General features: G+C 39.0%; 1 protein-coding gene across 5 annotated transcripts in view; it reads right to left on the bottom strand.

Annotated features, from left to right (window-relative positions):
• Positions 1–24,730, bottom strand: part of trps1 (trichorhinophalangeal syndrome I) — a 155,688-nt gene that overhangs the window by 73,568 nt on the left and 57,390 nt on the right. For all 5 annotated transcript variants that reach the window (XM_039680638.2, XM_039680633.2, XM_039680636.2 and 2 more), the window contains one exon: positions 17,573–18,155. In XM_039680638.2, the coding sequence (XP_039536572.2) occupies positions 17,573–18,155 (583 nt within the window). The remainder of the gene's footprint in view (positions 1–17,572; positions 18,156–24,730) is intronic.

The following is a 24,730-nucleotide window of genomic DNA, read 5'->3' as shown; positions in this document are numbered from 1 at the left end:
TCGGGTTCACATGTAAATAACATCGCGGGGAGGTGGGGTTGGCAAAGTTTTATTATCGCTGACATTTATTATCATTATAAAGGTTTTGGTGAATGAAAGCAGACGTGGGTGGTACGGAGGCAGGTTTCCGGCACTATTTAACAAGGTGATTCGCTGCAGCTGTGGCTGGGCGCACAAAACAGTGAACACAGTCCAACCTGCTACCACATAAAGGAAAACCACGTTTGGATTTGGGCTTTCATTAGAAAGATATCTGCACGTAACATCAGGTTTCCATAACAATGTACGTCTTTTCTTCGTGGCGTAAACATTGCCGGTTCTGTGCGAATATAGGCTGAGCGAGCCAAACATAACAGAAGGTGCGGTGTCTTTGGCATGAGTGCCATTCAGACTCAAAGTCGATAAATTAATCGCTCGCTAAAAACGGCGTGGAAATTCACATGGCGCATGGAACCAACGCTGAGCAAACATGTTATGAGAGCAGCTGGCCGTAACTGAAAGGACTTGATTTAGGATGGTGGCGAAGGATGTAATCATGGCAGACGGACACATGAGTGAATTACCGCCGATTATGTCTTGCTTCAACTTTAAACACAATCTGACCATTATGGGCCACGGAACAGCAAACTTTGCTCACAACCTCGCCATCCTTTCCATTCCACCTCCTCCCGCCCGGATCAGCCAAACCCCAGAAACAGGACGAATACACAAACGCACACAAACGCACACTGGCCGGCTGGTGCACAAGGGTGTCAGTTTGTTTCTGCAGAAGTCAAATTTCCCATCATTCCATAGACAAAAATAAACAGGGGCGTCCTGGAAGACTGTTGAAACGGCTCAGTGTATTCCGCCCCCTCAGACGGTGAGGTCATGCTCTCAGACCGTACACTGCAGCAGGTACTCACACACTTTTTTTTTTCTTCTCTTCCCTCCCGCCCTTGCTCATAAAATGTGGCACTCTGTTACAGAATTCGTCTGCAAGATGTGGGGGAAGTTTTTCCACTTCCTGTCTGAGCGATTCTACAACACAAATGGACGGGAAACACAAACACACACGCACGTTCGATGACAAACAAACACAGACATTAACAAAAACTTGCTAAGAACGGCAATAAAAGTAATCTCAATATTTTCTGTGTAAGCAGAGCATTCAACCCATAAACCCAAACATTCAGCCAACGGAGCCCAAGATTTAAGATTTATGTGTGCAAGGTTGCAGGAAAAATCCTTCATCAAAAATTAATGAAAAGGGATCTCAAAATAATTACATAACACAAGTAAACAGTCAGCAAAAGAAACTAATTACAAACGACACTCTAACAATGCTGGGTTGTTTAAACCCAAATTTCGGTCAAATATGGACAAACCCAAATGTTGGGTTAAACATGTCATTTAAAATTGTAACCCAACTTCAACTTTCACTTTCAACTGTAAATTGTTTTATTGCATTTTTAACCCAACATATGTCCATATTTGACCCAAATTTAGGGTTGAAACAACCCAGAATTATTTTTTTTTTTTAAATGAAAATGAACTAATACAACAGAACGAAAATACAGCGTTTGAGTTTTTCATGAAGATGTACTAACAGGGGTATTCAGATGTAATATGTAAAATGTAAAATAACGCTGCATATCCTTAATGTACATGTTAAATATAGATTAATCATTATTAAAGCAATCAAAAAAAAAAATGCTGGGTTGTTTCAACCCAAATTTGGGTCAAATATGGACAAACCCAAATGTTGGGTTAAAAAGGCAATTAAAAAATTTACATTTGAAAGTGAGAGTTGAAGTTGGGTTCAAATTTGAAATGACATTTTTAACCCAACATTTGGGTTTGTCCATATTCTAACCAAATTTGGGTTAAAACAACCCAGCATTGTTTAGAGTGAGCAACTTAAGTTATTCATTCAAGATCAATGAGTGATTTTCCTAGACTGCAGCTGGTTTATTAGGTTGCTGTCACTTTAAGAGCTAATGCATGAGTCCAATATACTGTTACACACACATTTTCTTTCCCCACTTAACACAAAACCTACTGTGTTTACGTGAATACTCTCCAAAAAGGCATTTTCACATGTTGTGAGTACGCATTAAAGCACATATCCGAAGCCCATTTGCTAATCCTCATTCGGTTCAGACTGGAAACAGTGGCTTAATGCGCTGTTAATAACTGTGTTTAATATCAAACAAGTCCCGCAGTTTAGCAAAAGTAGAGTGCATTTCACAACGCCGCTCACTCAAAGAAATCAAAGGCTTGATTGAATGCGGCAGAAATCAAAATCGAAAATCAATTATGATTAATCACACAGCCCTAGGAAGAGAGTATAATACTAAAATTAAACTTCACTGCAGCATTCGCCTTTATCTACATGACCAGAAAAGGGAAAAGACAATCAGTGCAAAATATTGTAAGTGCATTGCGAAGTGTTTGTTAAAAAAACAGAATTTAATGAGGCATCTTCCTTTCCAAAAAAGCAACAAAAAAAAAAAAAAAAAAACAAACAAATACAGCTTTACAAGTTTAACACTCTAATTAGCTTCTCTGAGAAAAAAGGACAAAGAGAATCGTCTCATTTTAGCAAAAAAAAAAAAAAAGTCTTTCTTATAGTTTATTCTTCTGAAGTCTTTAAGTGCCGCCTGTTCCCTGCCGCCTCTTTTCTGGCCAGCGGAATGTCACCCGTTGAATCTCGCCCAGAACCGATGAGAAAATTATCGCCTAAGAGCCGCTGCCGCTGATACAGCTAAAAGAATGTTAAAGTAATGAGATGCGGGGAGGAATCTGTGATTAGAGCTCACTGATCTATATAAGCCATTACTTATTATCACCAAAGGAAAATAACCTTGGTCATCTTTCTGCCAGTGAGGCCGACTTCCTGAAAGGGCAACCAACCAATAATCCTGCCAAGCTTCCATTCTGCTAGGAACAACTGGGCACAGAAAGCATAGCCCAGTTAAATTAGATGTGTGCTATTGGAAAACAGATCATGTTGTAGATAATACCATTTTGAAAATGATCTAAAAAACATGTATTTGATTGGCAAGATATAGACACACAAAGATACACATCACAGCGTTGTGCTTCTAATCTTCTGAGGTAAATTGCAACATTTCAACCTCTCTAGTTGTTAACCCTCAATTGTGTGTCATCTGTGGCACTTTCCAAGAATAAGGTTCACTTTGACACCTTAAAAGGTTGTAACACTTTTTTGTGCGAACTAAGATATGTTAGTTTAAAAAATTAAAAAAAAAAAAAAAAAAAAAAACAACCTAACATGACTAGTCTAGTTCAATCCATCAAACGTCTGAATCTGCCCTTAAAATGTGCTTTTGGCCTGTTTCCATTATCAGCTTGACTGTGTCCAACAACTTCAAATATTATAAAAAGCATTGAAATATTAAAATAGGAATGTTTTTGACATTATCTGTCGAATTGCTATTAATTTTTTTTCCCCCTCAAAACTTATTCAAACTTTAAGTGTTATTCAATGTGCAAGAAATTGCTACACTGGGTTGTTTCAACCCAAAAGTGGGTCCAATATGGACAAACCCAAATATTGGGTTAAATATGCAATTAAACATTTACAGTTGAAAATTTGAAATTACATTTTTAACCCAAGATTTGGGTTTGTCCATATTTGACCCAAATGTGGGTTCAAATGACCCAGCATTGTTTAGAGTGTAGAAAAAAACAAAACACAAATGGGAGCATTTAAACCGAAAATTTGCTTGTAAAACCTGCAAAGCTCATTTAAAATGAATAGAAAGAGAAAGCAGCTCATTTAATATTTATTTTGACCTGTTGGGGAGCACGATCAGCATTTTCTAAAGGTTAAGCACCTGACCGTTTGTTGAGCAAGAAAAAGAAAATGGGCCTATTTTGTACAGTACCTTCATGGAAAGTGTCCTGTATGCCAAGTTGGTCCCTGTACCATGGTGAGCTCTCTAAACACACAGAGAGTCCAAATTAAAAAAAGGGAAAGATGAAATAAAAGCTGTTCTGTTGTGAAACTCAGAGGTCATACAGGTAGGGTCGGCTGAAGAGAGAGATTAGAGGCCATTTGTCATTTGTAAAATGTCATCGGTGATTAGAGACTTATGATAATGATGATCAGAAGAAAATGTAATTTATCATATGCCTATTTTTTTCTTCTCGTCAGGAAACGGCTCTACCGGCCCATTCATCTGAGCCATGTAATATTCCTCCTCAGGACTGGCTTCACACCATTACAAAAGGGGACGAAGGAAAGGCTATCGAGAAGAAAATGAAACACATTAAGGAAGAAATCCCGATGGAAATTCAATAGTCGCAGAAACATGCAGTGTGGCTTATCAAAGCAGCTGTCACTAAATATAATTTGAGGCAGCGGGCGGAAATGTAAACGATGGCAGACCTAATGAATTTCATTCCAGGCCTGCCCAAAGTAGACATAGTGTTTATCACAAGCCTTTCTCCTCGCAATGACTCATTTACGCTGTGCTTGCATTTACTCGCACTCCGAGGCCCGAGAACCTTTCGCAGTAAATTGAGTGCTATGGTTAAGGAACTTTAGGGTGTATTTGTCACATAATAAATACACAAATTGGAAACACAATACAAAGAGATTGCTCTTCACTCAAGAGCAAGATATAGTAAAGAGTAGCAAGGAATGAGCAATACAGTAAAAAAAGCAATGTTAGCATTGCATTTGACTGGAATAGAGGAAGCACAGGGGGGACAGGGGCTATTTAATGATAATTATATATTATTAATAATAAATATATTCATTAATTACATTCAATATCATAGAAAAGTGCTGGTGTTCAAAATATGAAAAGACTAAAAGCCCAATAGCAAGTGTGATATTACTTTTATAACACTGCTCAACCACACACATATAAATCTTTTTCATAAATCAGTTTGCTAAGTTTCAAATTATTATTAAACAGCAAGAACAAATTATGCAAAATCAGCGGCCCTTTTGGCGCACTCAGTGTCTGTCTTCACGCACTTGTTTCAAGTGGACTATATTAGTAGAGTAATGTAGGGAATAGTGAATGAGGGTATACTGTAGGGTGCAATTTCAAACAAAGCCCCTATTTTCGTTCCTAAATGAATCAGTGTTGTTAAACGAAGCTTTGACTGAATGATTCAATGACTCACTTACTTTTAGACAGTCTCTTTTCACCGCCTACTGGTGAAATAACCATTTAAATAATGAGTGCAGCCAATAAAGCTTGTGTGTTAAAATTCACATTATTCAAGATGGTCCTCACTGCAGGACACAAAATCCATATTATTATGAATTACATATAGCTAAACCTACCCATCTCCGCCCCCTGATTCCTAACCACAACCCTAATCCTACCCATCTCCGCCCCTGATCCCTAACCCCACCGCTAATCCTACCCATCTCCACCCCCTGATCACTAACCCCACCCCTAATCCTACCCATCTCTGCCCCCTGATCACTAACCCCACCCCTAATCCTACTCATCTCCACCCCCTGATCACTAACCCCACCCCTAATCCTACAGATCTCCGCCCCTGATCCCTAACCCCACCCCTAATCCAACCCATCTCTGCCCCCTGATCACTAACCCCTCCCCTAATCCTACCCATCTCCACCCCCTGATCACTAACCCCACCCCTAATCCTACCCATCTATGCCCCCTGATCACTAACCCCACCCCTAATCCTATCCATCTCGGCCCCCTGAACACTAACTCCACCCCTAATCCTACCCATCTCCGTCCCTGATCCCTAACCCCACCCCTAATCCTACCCATCTCCACCCCCTGATCACTAACCCCACCACTAATCCTACAGATCTCCGCCCCTGATCCCTAACCCCACCCCTAATCCAACCCATCTCTGCCCCCTGATCACTAACCCCTCCCCTAATCCTACTCATCTCCACCCCCTGATCACTAACCCCACCCCTAATCCTACCCATCTATGCCCCCTGATCACTAACCCCACCCCTAATCCTATCCATCTCCGCCCCCTAAACACTAACTCCACCCCTAATCCTACCCATCTCCATCCCTGATCCCTAACCCCACCCCTAATCCTACCCATCTCCACCCCCTGATCACTAACCCCACCCCTAATCCTACAGATCTCCGCCCCTGATCCCTAACCCCACCCCTAATCCTACCCATCTCTGCCCCCTGATCACTAACCCCACCCCTAATCCTACTCATCTCCACCCCCTGATCACTAACCCCACCCCTAATCCTACAGATCTCCGCCCCTGATCCCTAACCCCACCCCTAATCCAACCCATCTCTGCCCCCTGATCACTAACCCCTCCCCTAATCCTACCCATCTCCACCCCCTGATCACTAACCCCACCCCTAATCCTACCCATCTATGCCCCCTGATCACTAACCCCACCCCTAATCCTATCCATCTCCGCCCCCTGAACACTAACTCCACCCCTAATCCTACCCATCTCCGTCCCTGATCCCTAACCCCACCCCTAATCCTACCCATCTCCACCCCCTGATCACTAACCCCACCCCTAATCCTACAGATCTCCGCCCCTGATCCCTAACCCCACCCCTAATCCAACCCATCTCTGCCCCCTGATCACTAACCCCTCCCCTAATCCTACTCATCTCCACCCCCTGATCACTAACCCCACCCCTAATCCTACAGATCTCCGCCCCTGATCCCTAACCCCACCCCTAATCCAACCCATCTCTGCCCCCTGATCACTAACCCCTCCCCTAATCCTACCCATCTCCACCCCCTGATCACTAACCCCACCCCTAATCCTACCCATCTATGCCCCCTGATCACTAACCCCACCCCTAATCCTATCCATCTCCGCCCCCTGAACACTAACTCCACCCCTAATCCTACCCATCTCCGTCCCTGATCCCTAACCCCACCCCTAATCCTACCCATCTCCACCCCCTGATCACTAACCCCACCCCTAATCCTACAGATCTCCGCCCCTGATCCCTAACCCCACCCCTAATCCAACCCATCTCTGCCCCCTGATCACTAACCCCACCCCTAATCCTACCCATCTATGCCCCCTGATCACTAACCCCACCCCTAATCCTATCCATCTCCGCCCCCTAAACACTAACTCCACCCCTAATCCTACCCATCTCCATCCCTGATCCCTAACCCCACCCCTAATCCTACCCATCTCCACCCCCTGATCACTAACCCCACCCCTAATCCTACAGATCTCCGCCCCTGATCCCTAACCCCACCCCTAATCCTACCCATCACTACCCCTGATCATTTTATTTTTTATTTTCTTATCAATAAATGCTACAATCGCTCCAGCTAACACTCTGATTCCATCTATTATGACTGATCTAAAATTGAAACCTTAAAAAGCAGTCCTGCTCAAAGTAAAACTGATTATCGTTCTTCTATTTTTAGCACATTTTAGAAACAAGAATGCTCTCCTGTGTACAGTATCCAAACAAGCCTTTTGTTCTAGATATATACAAAACATATCCATATGCAACATAAATATGCTAAACAGACTCTAATAGATCCCTAATGAAGAACATGCTTGTTGCAATCAAAGTTTACTGTTCCTAAACTACAATCCCTCTTTGATACTCAGAGGATAATCGTGTATTTAGAGGCATGTGGACACAATGTGCTTGGACAAATTAATGGTTAGTTCCAGTGGTTTTGTGCAAGTGCAGAAAAAATCTGACTGAGAGAAATGAATTGGTATTGTGGGGATCAGCGAGAGAAAATGACACAGGTTGCTCGGCGAGGTTGGAGATGGCAGTGAGATGGGCAGATTGGGCGACGCTTCTCCACATTACGCTCCCGGATGTGCATGAAGAGGTTGCTGCGTCAGCACAATACCCAGAGAGAAGCCTTACATTGCAGAAACGGTGTTGAAAGGCATTTTAATTCATAAAAGTCGCAGTACACTCTAAAAAATGCTGGGTTGTTTCAACCCAAATTTGGGTCAAATATGGACAAACCCAAACGTTGGGTTAAAAATGCAATTAGAAAATTTGGGTTTTTCCATATTTTACCCAAATTTGGGTTCAAACAACCCAGCATTGTTTAGAGTAGGGATGGGTACCGAAACCCCGGTATTAAACGGGCCCCGGTGCTGAATTTTGAAAGACCGCTGTATCGATAACCTCGGACGTTATCGTTTCTGCTGTCGGTACTGGAGAAATTAAGTAAATACACGTAGGTTACAATTTATTCCTATAAAGACGTTATCTTGAACATGTTTATCTCGCCAGCCATTTCTATAAATAAACTATATTTTAATTAAACCATTTGTCTGTGATGCAAATTTGCTATTCGCAGTTCAGAAGAGAGAGAAGAGAGAGAGAGTGATCTCTCATGCGGAGCCACAGCACGCGCAACACGACAGCCCTGCTTAATGAGTGACAATGAGGACAGAACTAAACATTCAAACGAGGTTACACTTTAGATCTGGGATATTTTCTAATTTTATTCTAGATTTCGGCTTCCAAAGATTATAAGAAGATATTTGAGATACACCTGTTAAAAACAAACGAGACGCATGATCTGTCCAGCGCAACTTCCTTCACTTCACAGCGCTGCGCTGTCAGTTCTTCCTAAACCCAAACGTGCCTTCAGAATCAGCACGATCGGCGTTTGTTGCAAAATGCTGTCTCTACTGTTGCTAGATCATAAAATGCCTATTAAAAACACAAAAACCTGCGCAAGAGACGCTGTTCACAAGGCGGTGCGCGCTCCGAAACGGACTACAACGAGACAAGAAGAGTATATAGCCTACTTTGGGCTTCGTGTGTCCTAAACTATCAAATATACATAAAAATGTCAAAATGACCAGCTCTGAGATTCACTTAAACACAATTATGTCTTAAATGGACGTAAATAATAGGGAGAAAATGATGGTGCTTCAGACACCGATTAGATTTGCTCTCGGTCTTAAAGGGGCAGCAGTCTAATAAACCTGCTGACGATTCAGCCATTAATGCATATCAAACAACAAAAGGCAGAGAAAATCATTCACAGCTCTTGAATGAGTAACTTTAGTTTAATAAGCATTAAACTATCTATGATAAACTATACAGTGCTATTTTACATTTGATTAGTAAATTGGATTTATTTTCAGACAGAAAATATTACCTAAAAAGTAGCTAATGTTAGTAGACCTTCCTGAAATTAAAGCACTGTGTATATAATTTGTATATTTGATTAATTGTATTTTTGTGTTAGTACTTGTGTCCTATCTGTTGTATATAAAACAATAAAAGCCTGCACATTGCTGCATAACAAATAAATTTTTTTCTTCGTTTTGTTAAAGCATTACTTTTTTACATTTCAAAATATAAAGTTAATTATGTTCTTAATTCTTAAAAAAAAAAAACACCAAAAAGAACCGATAAGAATACCGTTAAAGTACCGGATCGATAAGCAGTATCGGTAAGAGTAGTAATACCGATAAAACCTTAACGATACCCATCCCTAGTTTAGAGTGTATCGAATTAGCACCCAATTATCATGATGGTATAGGTTTGGGAGATTAGTGTATCATTCCTCAAACATCCGCCTTATAGAACAGGTTTGGTAAAGCCTGGTTAGAGAGGAGGACGCCTGGCCCTTGGGTAACAGCAGCTTTTGCGGATCTCGTGTCACAGTGCACCTCCGCCCGCACATCACCATCTGCATTGCACAAGCTAATCACGTGTTTACAAGCTGCCAAACATGCCTGTTGTGTTGTGTTTGTTTAGAGGACTCTGGCTCCTCCTCCTGATCCATCGCTTGCTGTTGCATCGCAACGGTCTCTGTTGCAGTTTCGTCTCCTAAACCCTGCAGCCTGGCACCTGACACTCGGATTCGGCAGACTAATAGGTAAGCCGTCTCTTCATTAGGCTGCAAAGTGAAGCTAATCAGCATCTACCCAGACTCCTTCTCCTTTCATCCAGCTCTCCACCGTGTTCCCTCTCCCGCTGTCTATCCGCACGGCATATTTAACGTCAACTAAATGCTTGCTGGACTGCAACCCAAGGAGGTGGGCGAAGAAGCATGTGAAAAAGGAAGGGAGAGAACGGCGAATGTCACCTTCCTTGGAGGCCCGGTTAATCCGACACGGCGCACAAATTAAATGGCAGATTGTATTCGTTAAGGAACAAAAAGGGGCTCCTGTGTCTTTGATGTGGGCCAGGCGGCGCTGGACGCAGGAATCTACAGCAAGGCTTGGTGTCAGATTGGGATCAAACGTGGCCACACTTACATCTAAATAGAAATCTGGGATGGAAAAAAGTTCCAGGGAAGGTGACCACACATGAAGAGAAACAAAAGGAAACGGAGGGGGAAAAAAACAGAGCTGAGAGCCAGAAGTTTGGCTTCACATGCCTGTACTCACTCTCTCTCTCTCTCTCTCTCTCTCTCTCTCTCTCTCTCTCTCTCTCTCTCTCTCTCCTCTCTCTCTCTCTCTCTCTCTCTCTCTCTCTCTCTCTCTCTCTCCCCCTCTCTCTCTCTCTCTGTCTCTCTAAAAAACTTTTAACTCTAATTTTAAAGTAAAGAATAATACAATTATTCATAGAAAATATATTATATAATACATAAATATAATTTAATATTAAAATGGAAATATATACTAAATAGAATATAAAATAAAACAATAATATGATACAATATAATAATATAATACAATATAATACAATGTAATATAATATAATATAATATAATGCAATGCTTTTAGGAGTCTTAATAAAATAAAATAAAATAAAATAAAATAAAATATGAATGGAGAACTATGTCTCTAGCATCTACCAGTTGATCTCTAGATTCAATCAATGTAAAACTACTTGTTTGTCTGATCAATGGCACCTGGAGGAAATGCTTGGGAAGCCTGATTAGAAAAAGTGATTATTAGTACAATTTTATCTGGAAGCAATAAAGCAGTAATCCTCACAACATCTGCTGACTCCTGGCTAGTGACAAAATAATCAAATCAAACAAATGGTAGGAAAAGTTATCTCAACGCAAATCACATCTGAACCTATTCTAGAGATCCTCATAGAAAACTAGCTTTTTCAGTGCTACAAAGACAGAGGGTTAAGTTAGGAAAGTGTAAGTAGTAAAAGAGCCCACTGAGAGTAAAGTTTAGTATGTTCGGTAGGGTTTAGCTGGACGCTTAATTAGGTAATAACAATAGGACTATCTTTATAGATACCGAAGAGGCAACATAAAAGGATACCCGCATGATTAGTCTTCACAGATGAAAAAACATATCCGTTTGCTCCAGCGGTTGGCCAACTCCAGCGCCGAGCACAGCGGGAATATCAATCTGGGGCAATTAACGTGACCCACAACTGGCAGGAGGTCAACTGCAAAAAAACAGGGTCCCTTTTGAACACAACCCTTAACAATGATTGTGTGGCAGCAGGGCACAGCCACAATTCACCGGAGGGGTTAATTGCTGATCACTGGGCGAGTTGGATTCTGGGTTGCATGCAGGAGAAGACTTGACCAGGAGTAATGAGCTCTGGCATGAGGAGACGCAGGTAACGCTGGGGAACACAGGGGAGAACGGCCCTCTATGGGTGTGAGGAAGCTGGAAATCAGAGTCACCAACTGTCAAAGGCAAACCAGAACTAAATGCCGACTAGGAAACCGGAACGTTAGCCTATCATCCAGCAACTTCAAATTTGGTTTATCAATTGGAAACGTGTAAGGCCGCTCACTCTAACGTTAACCTAGATAAATGTGTGATATTATTATTAAGCACATATCTAATCCAAGTGTTTGTGTGGAAGCTAAAGTATTGGAGCGCTTAATGCGCAACATGGAGTTCACCTGTGCGATCAGTGATAACTTATAACACTACGTCATTTCGGTCATACAGATAAGAGTAATACATCATTATAAACTGTAAAATACTTTTATCTAAGGTCCCATTTACACTCCATGGTTCAAGTGACCCAAATCCATTTTTTTTTCTCTCATGTGGCACAGATCGGATATGACCGGTGAACGTGTAAGCAGGAAAAAAGCGCATGGATTCCGATTTTCTCAGATCGGATTCAGGCTTCACTCGTATGTGGTAATATGAATCGGATACTTGCATGGTGCATTTGCGTGTGCAATGTAAGCAGACAAATCGGATATTTCCCAGTAAATGCGAGTCGTACGCCACTAAAAAAGTGACGTCAACTCAGATGGACAACACCAACTGAGATCACATGACTTATTATAGGCGCGATGGAGGACAAAGGATACACACAGTGGAGCAATGCGGAGGTTTCATGTGTTTCGAATGTTTGAGGCAATGAGTGCTGTTTGAAGACATTTCACAAGATATGGGGATGTGTGCTCTCCTCTTTCTCTCCACCGGATGAGACCATGTGAATGTTTTGCTGACTTTTTTGATGACTTTTCAAAATATTGTGAAAAGCAAAACACTGAATTATTTTATTTGCATCTGCATCCATTGCATTTTGTGCTGTTTTACTCCCTTTTCCGGGTCAGAATATCTACATTTGGTAGTTTCAGCAGTGTATAGTGTAAATGCAAAAATCGGATGGGTCACTTTTAAAAGATGATGTAAGCGGGTCGTCCAAAAAATCAGGTATAGTCAGAAAATCGGATTTGGGCATGAAGACCTGCAGTGTAAATGCAGCCAGAGATACCTCACAATAACAACAGGAGTGTGCCTTTGTAAAATAAAGAAAACAAACTTTCTGCCGCTTTCTGCCGTCTCGGTCTCCATGAACTGGAACGCGTCACATCAATGAAGCGAAACTCAGCGTAGCCTACCTCACAGACATGAGAAATATATCTATAGAAAGCTTGAAATGTCTACTTTTAAATGAACCAATTCAAATAGAAGGCACATTCTCTCTGATTATGGATACACTGACACTAATACATAATCAAAATGTTTCCTTGCCACATTCATAATCATTACTTTTGATGGTGCTTTGCAGCAAGCTATGTGTGCGCTTGAGTGCGGAATAGGCTATATTATGCCTATATTTTTAAGGTTCATTGTGGTTTAGTATTCCCCACAGTCTATATTAAACTATTTAATTCATATAAACAAACATTTAGTCAATTAATGTCTCAAATGAAGGACTTTAAGTCGGCTATAAAAATCTTTAAGCAACCCTAGATGTTTTATAACAATGCTAGACGTCAGAAAAAAAAACTGATTAAACTGTCCTTATATGAATGCATAGGTGTAATATGGAGATGAATATAGATCAGGGTTAATATTGTTAACTAAAACTAAACCTACTAATCTGTTAATTGAAATAAAGCAGAAATAAAAAAAATATATATATGTAAATATATATTAGTTGAAAAACTAAATGAAATCTAGAAATGTTACCTTGGCAGTAAACTGAAATTTGAAGCATTAAAATTATTTACTGCAAATAAATAAACTTAGGAAAAACTGAAATAAAAATAAATTAATTTATTAATCCTAAATAGACAAACACACATGAAAAAAATTACCAAAAAATGTAACTAAAATTAACATGAAAACTAAAAGTATAAAATTGTTAAATCTACAATATAAATTATATATAGTAATTATATATATATATATATATATATATATATATAATTACTATATATAATTTATATTTTATATTTATATTTTATATATATATATATATATATATATATATATATATATATATATAAATAAATAACTATATATAAAGAACTATATATATATATATATATATATATATATACACATACACACAAAAAATTAACATACAATTGTTTCTGTGGCTCATAATGAACAAAAATTATACATTACAAGTTTTTCTCCAAAAGAAAGGCTGGCATCCAGACCGTCTAAATTATTGCTCAATGATTCATCATTGAGGGAAAATTATGTTCATAGTTGAGTGTAAAATAATCTGAAGTTGAAGGTTTGTCCAACATAGATCAAATCAACAACTCAACTGGACAGGCACATTTGACCCTTAAAAAAAATAGAATAAAAAAATAATCGTTTTAAATGCTCATTTTGTCAAAAGTACATGCGTCTCATAAAATAAACTCAAAACTGTGGAGGAAAAAAAAAATACATTTAACTGTATCCCACTCTACAAAGTTACGTATTCACTAAGTGGGAGGCTGGAAGAACATTGTAGAAATTGTAGGCGATGCTGGTCTTTCTTTTCTTAATCAATGCAAACGGCTAATAAAAGTTAGCCAAAGGTGGCATATAATGTGAACAGATCATCTAATATGTGGAGGAGGGAAGACTAAAATAATAAAAAAAAAATAAAAAAAATGATGAATCACGGTTTCACTATTATGTGCAGACATCAAAATCTCTTTTTGTTCCTTTCTTGTTCATGCAATAACACAGTAGATCAATGTTGGCTTCACTAAATAGGCATTTATTATCAAATATGCAACAAAAAACAAGAAGAGTAGGAAAGAGACCATTAGCTCTCCCGTTTCTAAAAGCACCTCCCAAGCCAAACCCCTCATTACAAAGACTCAGTTATCTCCTCTCCGAGACCTGAATCAGGTGTGTGTGAGCTCCGGCTCCAGACGGGGTTCTTCAGGTTCCCCTCCCTGGCCGAGCCGGGTTTCATAATACGATAGATGAGTCACACACCAAGTCATGGTAACTCAAAACAATATTGTGGCGGACTTCAGATCCCTTCTGAGTCCCATTAAGCCCTAGCAGTCCCAAAAAATGTTCTGATTCAACATTTCCTGAGGGCTAGAGCGAGGCCTCCACCTCCACCCCGACGCTTTCACACACTCTCGACACGCCTAGCCTAATGACTTAACCACCGAGTGGACCACGCCTGGCCTTCTCTCCTGCCAACCCTTTCCAGAACCATCCAGGGAGGAAAACCCATTCCCGTTCCCCTTGCTTTTCTTTTTGTGGGGCAGTTACATCAGACAGTGATGCCTTTTGGATCCGAGGTGCACAGGAAGGAACGATTCCCAGCAGGGGCCTCTCAGCGTTAACACACAGGCAAACAAGCGGAAATTATGTCAGAAAGTTGCGGGACAGCCACTCCTTCCTCTCGCTGTCAGTCGACGTGAAGATCAAAGAAGAATGGGGAGCTTTAACGCACACATAAATATACAGAGCTGTTGAATACACACACCATCGCACGACCTTGGGTTTGCGTTTAACATTTAACCGCATCCCAATTCTGCTGGAAATGTCAGACAGTGAATACATTACATAAAAAAGCCTTTGTAGAACTACGCTTTCACTAGCCGTGCATCTTTAAGCAGTCTCCGCCTGTCTCTTTTCTGCTCACCTTTAACAACTGCGTGGAAAAGAAGCCCTGATCGCTACTCGTATCACAGTGACACTATATGTCCTGATTTGTATAGACTTGCAACACATGCTTCTGTGCAGCTGAAACCACTGTGTCAGATTCACCATGTTTTCCGATTGACAGAGACCGTGTAATACAGGCGGCAGAAACGCAAACACATTGTTACAGATATAAGACATACAGCCATTATATCCACTCTAAAATGCTGGGTTGTTTTAATCCAATTTTGGGTCAAATGTGGACAAACTCGAACATTGGGTTACAAATTGAATTGAAAAAAGTAACCCAATGGCTGGGTTTGGCCATATTTGACCCAAAATTGGGTTAAAACATCCCAGCATTTTTAAAAGTTTAAAGCTCTCTGGGTTGTTTTAACCCAATTTTGGGTCAAATATGGATAAACCCAGCCATTGGGTAACCCAAAATTTAAGGGTAAAGGTCTTTTTTTTGGAATTCGTCACCTGTGATGCCCTTGTACTCCCTATTATATCTTTCCATCAGATTTGAGTGTATAGCGTATATGCTCCATTTGTTTTAGTTGTGTTTGTCTCTCAGACATGAGGATCTCGATGGCTCTGCATAACTGCATCAATTAGTGTGTCCAAGTTTTTAAGCTGCAGAGGGTCTCTGTACATACTGACTTCATTAAAACACAAACAAGGATGATCACACACACACAAACAATTTGAGCTTGTCAACAAGCAGGCTGCTCAGTATGATAGGCACAAAGCAATTGATAAGACTTGACTGTCATGGACACTGCTCCTCCATCCCGACAGAAACACTGGCAGCTGTTCTCAGATCAGGTCACCGCCAGTGTGAGAGAGCTTTAGAACGGGTCAATGCTTTACATCTATACATCTCAGATTTGTTGATCGTATACATGTACTCTTATTAAATTATTTGTAGCAATTTATTGTACAGAAAACACAACCTGTAATTATATATATACAGTATATATATATATTAGTGCTGTCAAACGATTAAAATATTTAATCGCGATTAATCGCATTAATGTCATAGTTAACTCGTGATTAATCGCACATTTTTATCTATTCTAAATGTCTTTTGATTTCTTTTTGCTGCATTATTTTTTTCTCATTTTAATGCTCTTGTCAACATGGAAAAGTGGATCGGCTTGTTTAGTGCAAAGGTTTTTTATTATTATTATTATTGAAAATAACATTGGAATTGTGTTCAATTTCACACCAACATATAAATAATCTCTCACACAATGTAACACTGTCTATCAATAAAAGGGTGAAAGAAATACTGACGAGGTCCTGATATTGACGAGGGGGTGGAGAATTCGCATCATCTGTGTGTGTGTGTGTGTGTGTGTGTGTGTGTGTTTGCTTGGCCATCATCAAGTGGTGTTTCAGACTGGACGTGCTGCGATGATGATAGCTCAGTTCACAACGACAAAACACACAGATCACTTGGTCTTGTCAATGGGACAATTTGGCAACTTTTTAAAAGTAAACTTTCCATTCAGAATCTTCAAAGGGCTTCCATTTCGGCGTCTCGCGCTCGTCATCCACTCAAAACGTAACGTTACTATTTGGCCGACTCGCAAGACGAAACGAGTGTGTGCGGCACAAAATGTCCTCACGCTGCGCTCTGAACCCATTCATTTCAATGGCTTGCGCTGCGCGAGGACGTTTTGTTGCTTTGACCAAAGCGCAAGCGGATCTAGATAGAACGGAAACAAAACAACAGGCACGCCGCAAACACACGTTTGTGCTTGCGAACAGGATTTGAGTGGATGACGAGCGCGAGACGCCGAAATTGATCAGGACGTATGCCGCGTCCTGTTGCAAAAGCATGTGAAAAAACTACAAAGTTTGCTAGGACAAAAAGACCTAAGAAAAAATTAACGCCATTAAAATGGGTTTGCGTTATATATATATATATATATATATATATTTGTTTATATATTCACACACCCTCACATATACTGTATATATAGCCAATAATATATATATTCTTGATATTCTTGACAGACACGTGGACACACACACAGACACGCGCACACACACAATATATAAATATAATTATATACACACACACACATATGTAAACGAGAACTTATGTTAGGCTACTACGAAAAAACGTCATTTTCTCAAAACTACAAATTTGTAAATGCATGCTGCTCACATATTATCGCAGCAGAGTTTGTGCTGAAAACATTATAAGTAACAGAAATAAGCACGAAACACATCAAGGGCCCGGAAAACCCCTCAGACCCCAGAGTGTTAATAACTGGAAAGGAAATGCATGAAGTCCAAACAGAGTGGACTGTCATCTCTTACCCGTAGGAGTGACTGAGACTCTTCCTTGGCACTTTTGCCCTCGGTCGAGGTTGGGAACTGCTGTCCGGCTTTCTCTCCGCTCGCCGGCGCCCCCGGCAGAAAGGCTTTGGCATCAGCGCTGAGGCTGAAGATCAGTCCCGACGAGTCTCGAAGCTTCTGCTGGTCTTTAACCCCCGAGGTCACCGCGTTCAGAAGACCCAGTGTGGATTGCGGGAACGGGGCAGGGCTTCCCCTGAGAATCTCCCCAGCGCGCTCTTTAGGGACCCACACCAGACTCTGCACGTGTTGCTCTCCGCCCCGGACTCCTTCAAACCAGCCCTTCTCCTTCTCGTCCTGGGCCTCGCTCTTCACGGGCAGCGTCTCGGCTCGGCTGGGCTCCGGGGTCACCAGGCTGTAGAGTTTCAGATCCCCTTTGCTCTCCTCTTTGATGCGGAGGGTTGAAGGGGCCGAGCATCCGTTGGCCGGAGCCGAAGCCGGATCTGTGGGGTCCTGGCAGTGGACCGAGTTAAAGTGATCCAGCAGAGCCGAGGTGTCCGTGGCAGTGAAACTACAACGCCGACAACGACAGCAGCCGTGAACTCTCCTGCGAAGAGGACAAGAGATGGTCTCAGGGATCATTTTTAGCATTCTTAAAAGATCAGGAAACCGTCGTTTTCGCCTATTACCCCTAAGAGACAAATGCACATCACATTTACGTGTGCTTTCTCCTAATCTGACGTCTCTGAGCTAGGTCTGTAATGTTGTGTAATTACGGTTAAGTCAGCTATTTTCGTCTGCATAATGGCCCTTTGTTCTGTTCCAAATAAAGGAAACAAAGAGCTGCTCAAAACTCTCGCTTAACGAACAATCTGCAAACCTGTAGGTAAGTGAATGTGACATTGCCTCCAGAAACACCAATGATTTTCTATAAGTGTGCACTTCCTGTTGGAAATCGACTGTCAAACTGACACCCCACCCAAAAAACCATGTTTATTTTAAATGCATCAGTAGATGTGCTTGGACAATGGCCATTCATTGATGGGTTTAGCTTCACATGCTAACCGTATTTACATAAACTGAGAGGTTTGGTAGTTCAAGGCAGGGCAAATCATGTTATTAATATCTTTTTTGCAAGATCATCTGTAAATAAATAAAAAAAAACACTATTTTCCTGTTCCGACATTCTCATCAAGTATCATAGATTCAAAGACTGGCATTTATGATGTTGTATAAAAGAAGACCCTTTATTTTTTATATTTACAACAGTTAGTTTTGGTCCTCGGATCTGAGCAATTTCAAGAGTGCCGATGTCTAAATCTAACCTAGGATAAATATTACATACCATTTATAAGTTTGGGGTCAGTAAGCTTTTCTTTTTTTTTAAGAAATTCATATTTTTCACATTTAATTGACCAAAAGTGATGGTAAAGATATGTATGATGTTACAAAATATTTCAATTTTAAACAAATGCTCTTCTTTTGAGCGTTTTCTGAACGTTTCAACTGTGACAATAATCAGGTTTCTTGAGCAGCAAATCATCATATTACAGTATAACGATACCCTCATTTCACAATCTGATACAAATCACGATATGATATTATTGCGATTCTCCAAGACATGGAAAAAGGTTAACAAAAAATGTACTGTTGATTGAAATGCTAAATTTGATATTACATTGTGGGTTTAAATGAATAGGCTTAGACTTCTCAAGGACAATTGTAACAGAATAACAATATTCATGATTCTGAAGCTGAAATTACTGAGTTATTGTGGATGAATATGCTTGCACGCTTTTACTGACTAGATATATTTAAAGAAATGTCGGCCACTTTTTACTGGTAACATAAGTCATTTGGCATTATCAGGACCCACAAATATTCCCCCATTGTATTATTATACATTATAATCAAGATTATATATGTCTAAATCTAATGTAGTACTGACACTAAAACTCTGAAAACTTATATACATAATTTCCTTATTTTGGGGGGACTATCCATGATACATATTGTCACTATCCACGATACGTATTGTTGCATTTTTGTATTGTGATATATTGTGGTATGATTATATATATCTATAAACACCCCTATACTAATTCTGAAGGATCATGTGACACTGAAGACTGGAGTAATGATGCTGAAAATTCAGTTTTGATTACAAGAATAAAATATAAAATTAAAAAATATAAAAAATATATAGATATATTTTGAATTGTAATAATATTTCACAATATTACTGTTTGTACTGTAATTTTGATCAAATAAACAGCCTTGGTCATCCAGATTACTGGTGAGTGTGTGTGTGTGTATAGAAATCCATCTAAATGCATTAAATGTGCCATCTTTCTTTTATTGCTTTTTATCCATCTTTCCGAAGCAGAAGCTGTGATGATGTTATCATAAATGCCCACTGGAGCCCTATCCATCAAACATAATCTCAGTGCAAGGTTTTACCTATATTATGAAAAAGTCCAATCAGTTGAAAAGCAAAAAAACAAATCAAATCTGAGATCTGTTACCCGGTAAACGGCCTCTCACAATCTGACTCGTTGCCGAACCAGTATGGATAAAGAGCAGGAGAAGACGAAAGAGAGCAAAACAGCTAGATGCCATCTCTGCCCATCTAGACAATAAACGAGGGCCAGAGTGGAAAAGTGCTTTTCATCATCGCTGCTGCCTGACTTTCCCAACATGCAGTGCTGTAATTTGTCCCTCCTAGACACACGGAGGCAGGGGCAGATCAAACACTGGTGCATTTCAACGACCGGCGAAGTGTGAGAAAGCACACTATCCGTTGCATTTACCTTTGATTACACACAACACAATGTTTACACATCAGAAATCGCATTAGGTACACATATACAAGTATTACTTTGCAAAGTCTGAAAAACTTTGGTAACACTTTACTTGAAGCGGTGTGCATAAGACTGACATTACACCTTCATAATCATGACATGACATATGTTATGAATATGAAGTTTTATCCATGCTTGAATTGTGACAACTGTAATTAAGTGTCATTTGCTCAGTTATGACATTTTTAATGCAAATTTGACATAGTTTGAGATGTCTTTGTCATGACACCTTGTCCTAACCTGTCATAAACATGACATAGCAGATTAATTATCAAACTTAATTAACCACTTAGCTTTATTGGTTTACATTACATTAAACTGTCAGGAGGTTGGCTTTGACATTGGCTGTCATGAAGCCATTATAACTTTTTAATGACAAATTCAATTATTACCACTGTAGTTGAGGTCACGAAAAATATTCATGACACAGTTATAATGCCTCATGACAGCCAATGTCAAAGCCAACCACACGACAGTTTAACTTAATTTAATGTCAAGTTGTCATGACACTGACAGGTTATGATGTATTGGTTTATGTCAAGATGTCATCTTAATGTCATATTTGCATTCAAAATGTCATAACTGAGCGAAAGACACTTAATGACAGTTGTTATAAACATGCATAAACCTTGAGACATACGTCATGTTATGGTTATGAAGGTGTCATGCCAGTCTTGTGCACATCCCTTCCAGTAAAGTGTTACAAAAACTTCTTTAGCTAGGCCAAAAAAAAAAATATTGTCTCTTTTTTTCATTTTTTAGATAAAGGTAATTTAAAGAAAAACACTTGTACATGTTGAAATAAATGGACATCTGAAGACCATAAACGTCATGGAGTTGTTTTATGAGGACCAGTTACTATAAGCGACAGACACACAGATACATTCAGTTATCATTAATCAGTACCAGACAAAACTAGCTACTTCAACGCTCCCCCCCTAAGCCTCGACTGTTCTCCAACACGGCACGGGCTGCTTCCAAAACAAATCGTATTCTTTGGTCTCTGACACGGAGCATAAATATGTTTGTCAAACCCTGTAACCCAGAACTGATTGTTTTCTGGCATGAGTTCTGGAAACAGTGAAGGTTTTAAAGTGAGTAGTTGACACGATTCTTTATCCTAACACGAACTTAATCATACATGTTTATATCCTTCACTGACATTCCAGTTATTTGCTAAAATGTTCATCTAAATTACAAAAATTAGCAGTAAATTCTTTAATGACAAATCATAATATCACAACATTTTATATTATAAATACAAAATGTGACTTTTACATTGTTACAAAAAAATAAAAAATGCTGTTCACTTTCTAATCATTAAAGAATCCCTCAACGAGTCTCAAAATCACAACATTTTATATTATAGATACAAATATGTGACAGTAAAGACTTTTGCATTGTTATTTTGCACTGTTGTTTTGAGATTTCTATTCATTAAAGAACCCCTCAAAAGTATTAAGGTTTCCACAAAAATATTGAGCAACACAACTGTATGAATTGTTATTTGCTTCTTTCAAAATGATCATATTAGAGTGATTTCTGAAGGATCATGTGACACTGAAGGCTGGAGTAATGATGCGGAAAATGAAACTTTAAAATTACAATTTAAAATGCATTAAAAATACAACACAGCTATGTGAATTTGTATAATATTTATTTTTAGGGCTGTCAAACGATTAATCGTGATGAATCGCATCCAAAATAAAAGTTTCTGTTTACATAATATATGTGGGTGCACTGTGTATAATTATTATATACTGTGTATATATATATATATATACATATATATATTAAAAAAAAATATTTTCATGTATATACTGTATATAGATTTATATATAATTTAATATAATTAAATATAAATATTTTATATATAAATAAAAAAATTCTTAAATATACATGTATGTGTGTGTATTTTTATATACAAAATAATTATACACAGTGCACCCACATATATTATGTAAACAGAAACTTTTATTTTGGATGCGATTAATCGCGATTAATCGTTTGACAGCCCTATTTATTTTGCTTAATGATTAAACTAAAATGTTTCTGCTAAGTATAGACATTTAAGTTCTAATTAAAATGGTTATTATTATTATATGTATTCAGTCATATATATATATATATATATATATATCATGTGTATACATATATAGTCATATATATATATATATATACACACACATACCTGACTTCTCTAAACATCTGTTAATGTCAATCACAAGCACAGTTCATTAATATAGTAATTATGACTATTTCCTCAAATAAGTTTTAATTAAAATCCTGACAGCTTGCCACATGTGATGTGATGTTAAGAAAACACATCAAGGCCATTAATAAAATAAATAGTTAGTTGCATCTGATTGATAATGAGGTGCATGTAGCATTACTGAAAAAGCTCATATTAGATGAACACATGTTCAAGCAGACATTCAAGAGCTGTCAACACCACCAAAAACCAAGAAGAAAAATTGTCCAATATTTAAAGATGCACAACAGAGTGGATTGTTCAAAAAGCCAAGGCGGACTGGCTTTAGACCTCCAGTAGAGATGGCTTTTTCTCCCTCAGTTCCCAACTCTAATAAGCAGGCAGTAAAAGAGATAGTTTCATGTCATTTGGGTCAAAAGATTTGGAAACGGGAGGTAGAGAATTTGTCTTTTGTACCTCTCAGATTGAAGCAGAGCAGTAAACACTGTATAAGGGGTCAGAATTAATCTGCCGAAACAACAAGAACCATGTAACCATTCAAAACTGAACAAGCATAAGTGATTAAGATTATGTACCGAACCAGATTTAATGCTACACTATAATTTCCTCAATGCTTTCAATTTAATTGCAATCTCAGGTTATAGATGAAATTTTCCCTTTTCATTTTGCAAAGCATCAAAACAGCATCATCGATATAGGGGGTAAGATGAAAAAACGAATGAGCACCAATATTGATGTCAATAACGGCACTGAGTGGCAGTAATTTGCACTTGTGAACATGAAGGCCTTTAGCTATGCACCAGCACACCGGCTCAATATCCATGTCATTACAGTGGAGAGGGGAGAATGGGACAAGTTCACGTGACCGGGTGACAGAAAAACTAGACTAGAAGAATCTCAGTAGGGGGTGAAAGTGCAAGTCTGACACTCATTCGGTCTCCAGAAGGAAGCGAGGAGTCCTTATTAAAGGAACAGTTCACTTTGAAATACATTTTTTATATGTTTTAGCTACCTCAAGGGCATCCAAGATGTAGGTGTCTTTGTTTCCGCGGTAGTTTCAATTTTGATATTTTTAGCTCAAACCGTTCTTGTCTGTCAGTCATATAATGGAGGTCTATAGTCACCACCTCAAAGAGCAAACAAAGAGAAGTCCAGATTAAACATGATTTAATGACTCATAAATGTAAATACACATTGATGGCCTAAGACACGAAACGAGCGGTTTGTGTGAGAAAACGAACAGTATCGTTTTTACTTCTTGTTACCTCAGCCACAAAGCGCCCGCGCCCTCATATCACCTGGACGTGGCTGTGGTTACAAGAGTTAAAATCGATAAATACTGTTCGATTTCTCACACAAATCGCTCGTTTTGTGCCTTAGGCCATCAATGTGTACTAACATTTATGAGTCATTAAACCATGTTTAATCTGGACTTCTGTGTGCATGCTCTTTGAGGTGGTGACCATAGACCTCCATTATATGACTGACAGACAAGAACGGTTTGACCTAAAAATATCAAAATTGAAACTACTGTTGTTTCAGTCATGGGCTTTAGGGAACAAGATGCCTTTCAATGACATAAGTGACTGTCATCCATAAAACACCTAGCAAAAAACGCAATAAAGACTTGAAAACTTGTATTCAAAGAATTATCGCTCCGTACAAACAAAACACCGGTGTTTACATTATGCTACATATCCATTGATTTCAATGGGAATTATTCATGCATTCAAGCTTGATTTCAAAATCTCTTTCCATCCTCAAAATGGATCAAAGATATGACATTGAAACATTCCTAGAAGCTGGTGGATTTATTTCAGAATTTACTCATTTTACAATGTTTAATAATGTCTGAGGTAAAGGAAATCAAAATATTTGACATTTTATTTGCCTTCCCACTGAAAAAAATTCCCAGTGCTGCAGTGTGGCAATAAATGACACTAAACCCTAAATGTTTACACCCGAAGGTAATCCTCAACAAGCTCTTATATGCCATTTTAGGTCAAACATGTACAAAATGTCCTAATTATCAACAAGAAAGTTAGACAAGTGATGCACCAAAACTGACAAATAAATTAGGTTTCGGACTAAATAGTTTTGGAGAGTCGA

The sequence above is a fragment of the Pimephales promelas genome, chromosome 18 (assembly GCF_988280905.1).
Source record: "Pimephales promelas chromosome 18, fPimPro1.hap1.1, whole genome shotgun sequence".
NCBI lineage: Eukaryota > Metazoa > Chordata > Actinopteri > Cypriniformes > Leuciscidae > Pimephales > Pimephales promelas.
This window is presented reverse-complemented; position numbering and strand designations above follow the sequence as displayed.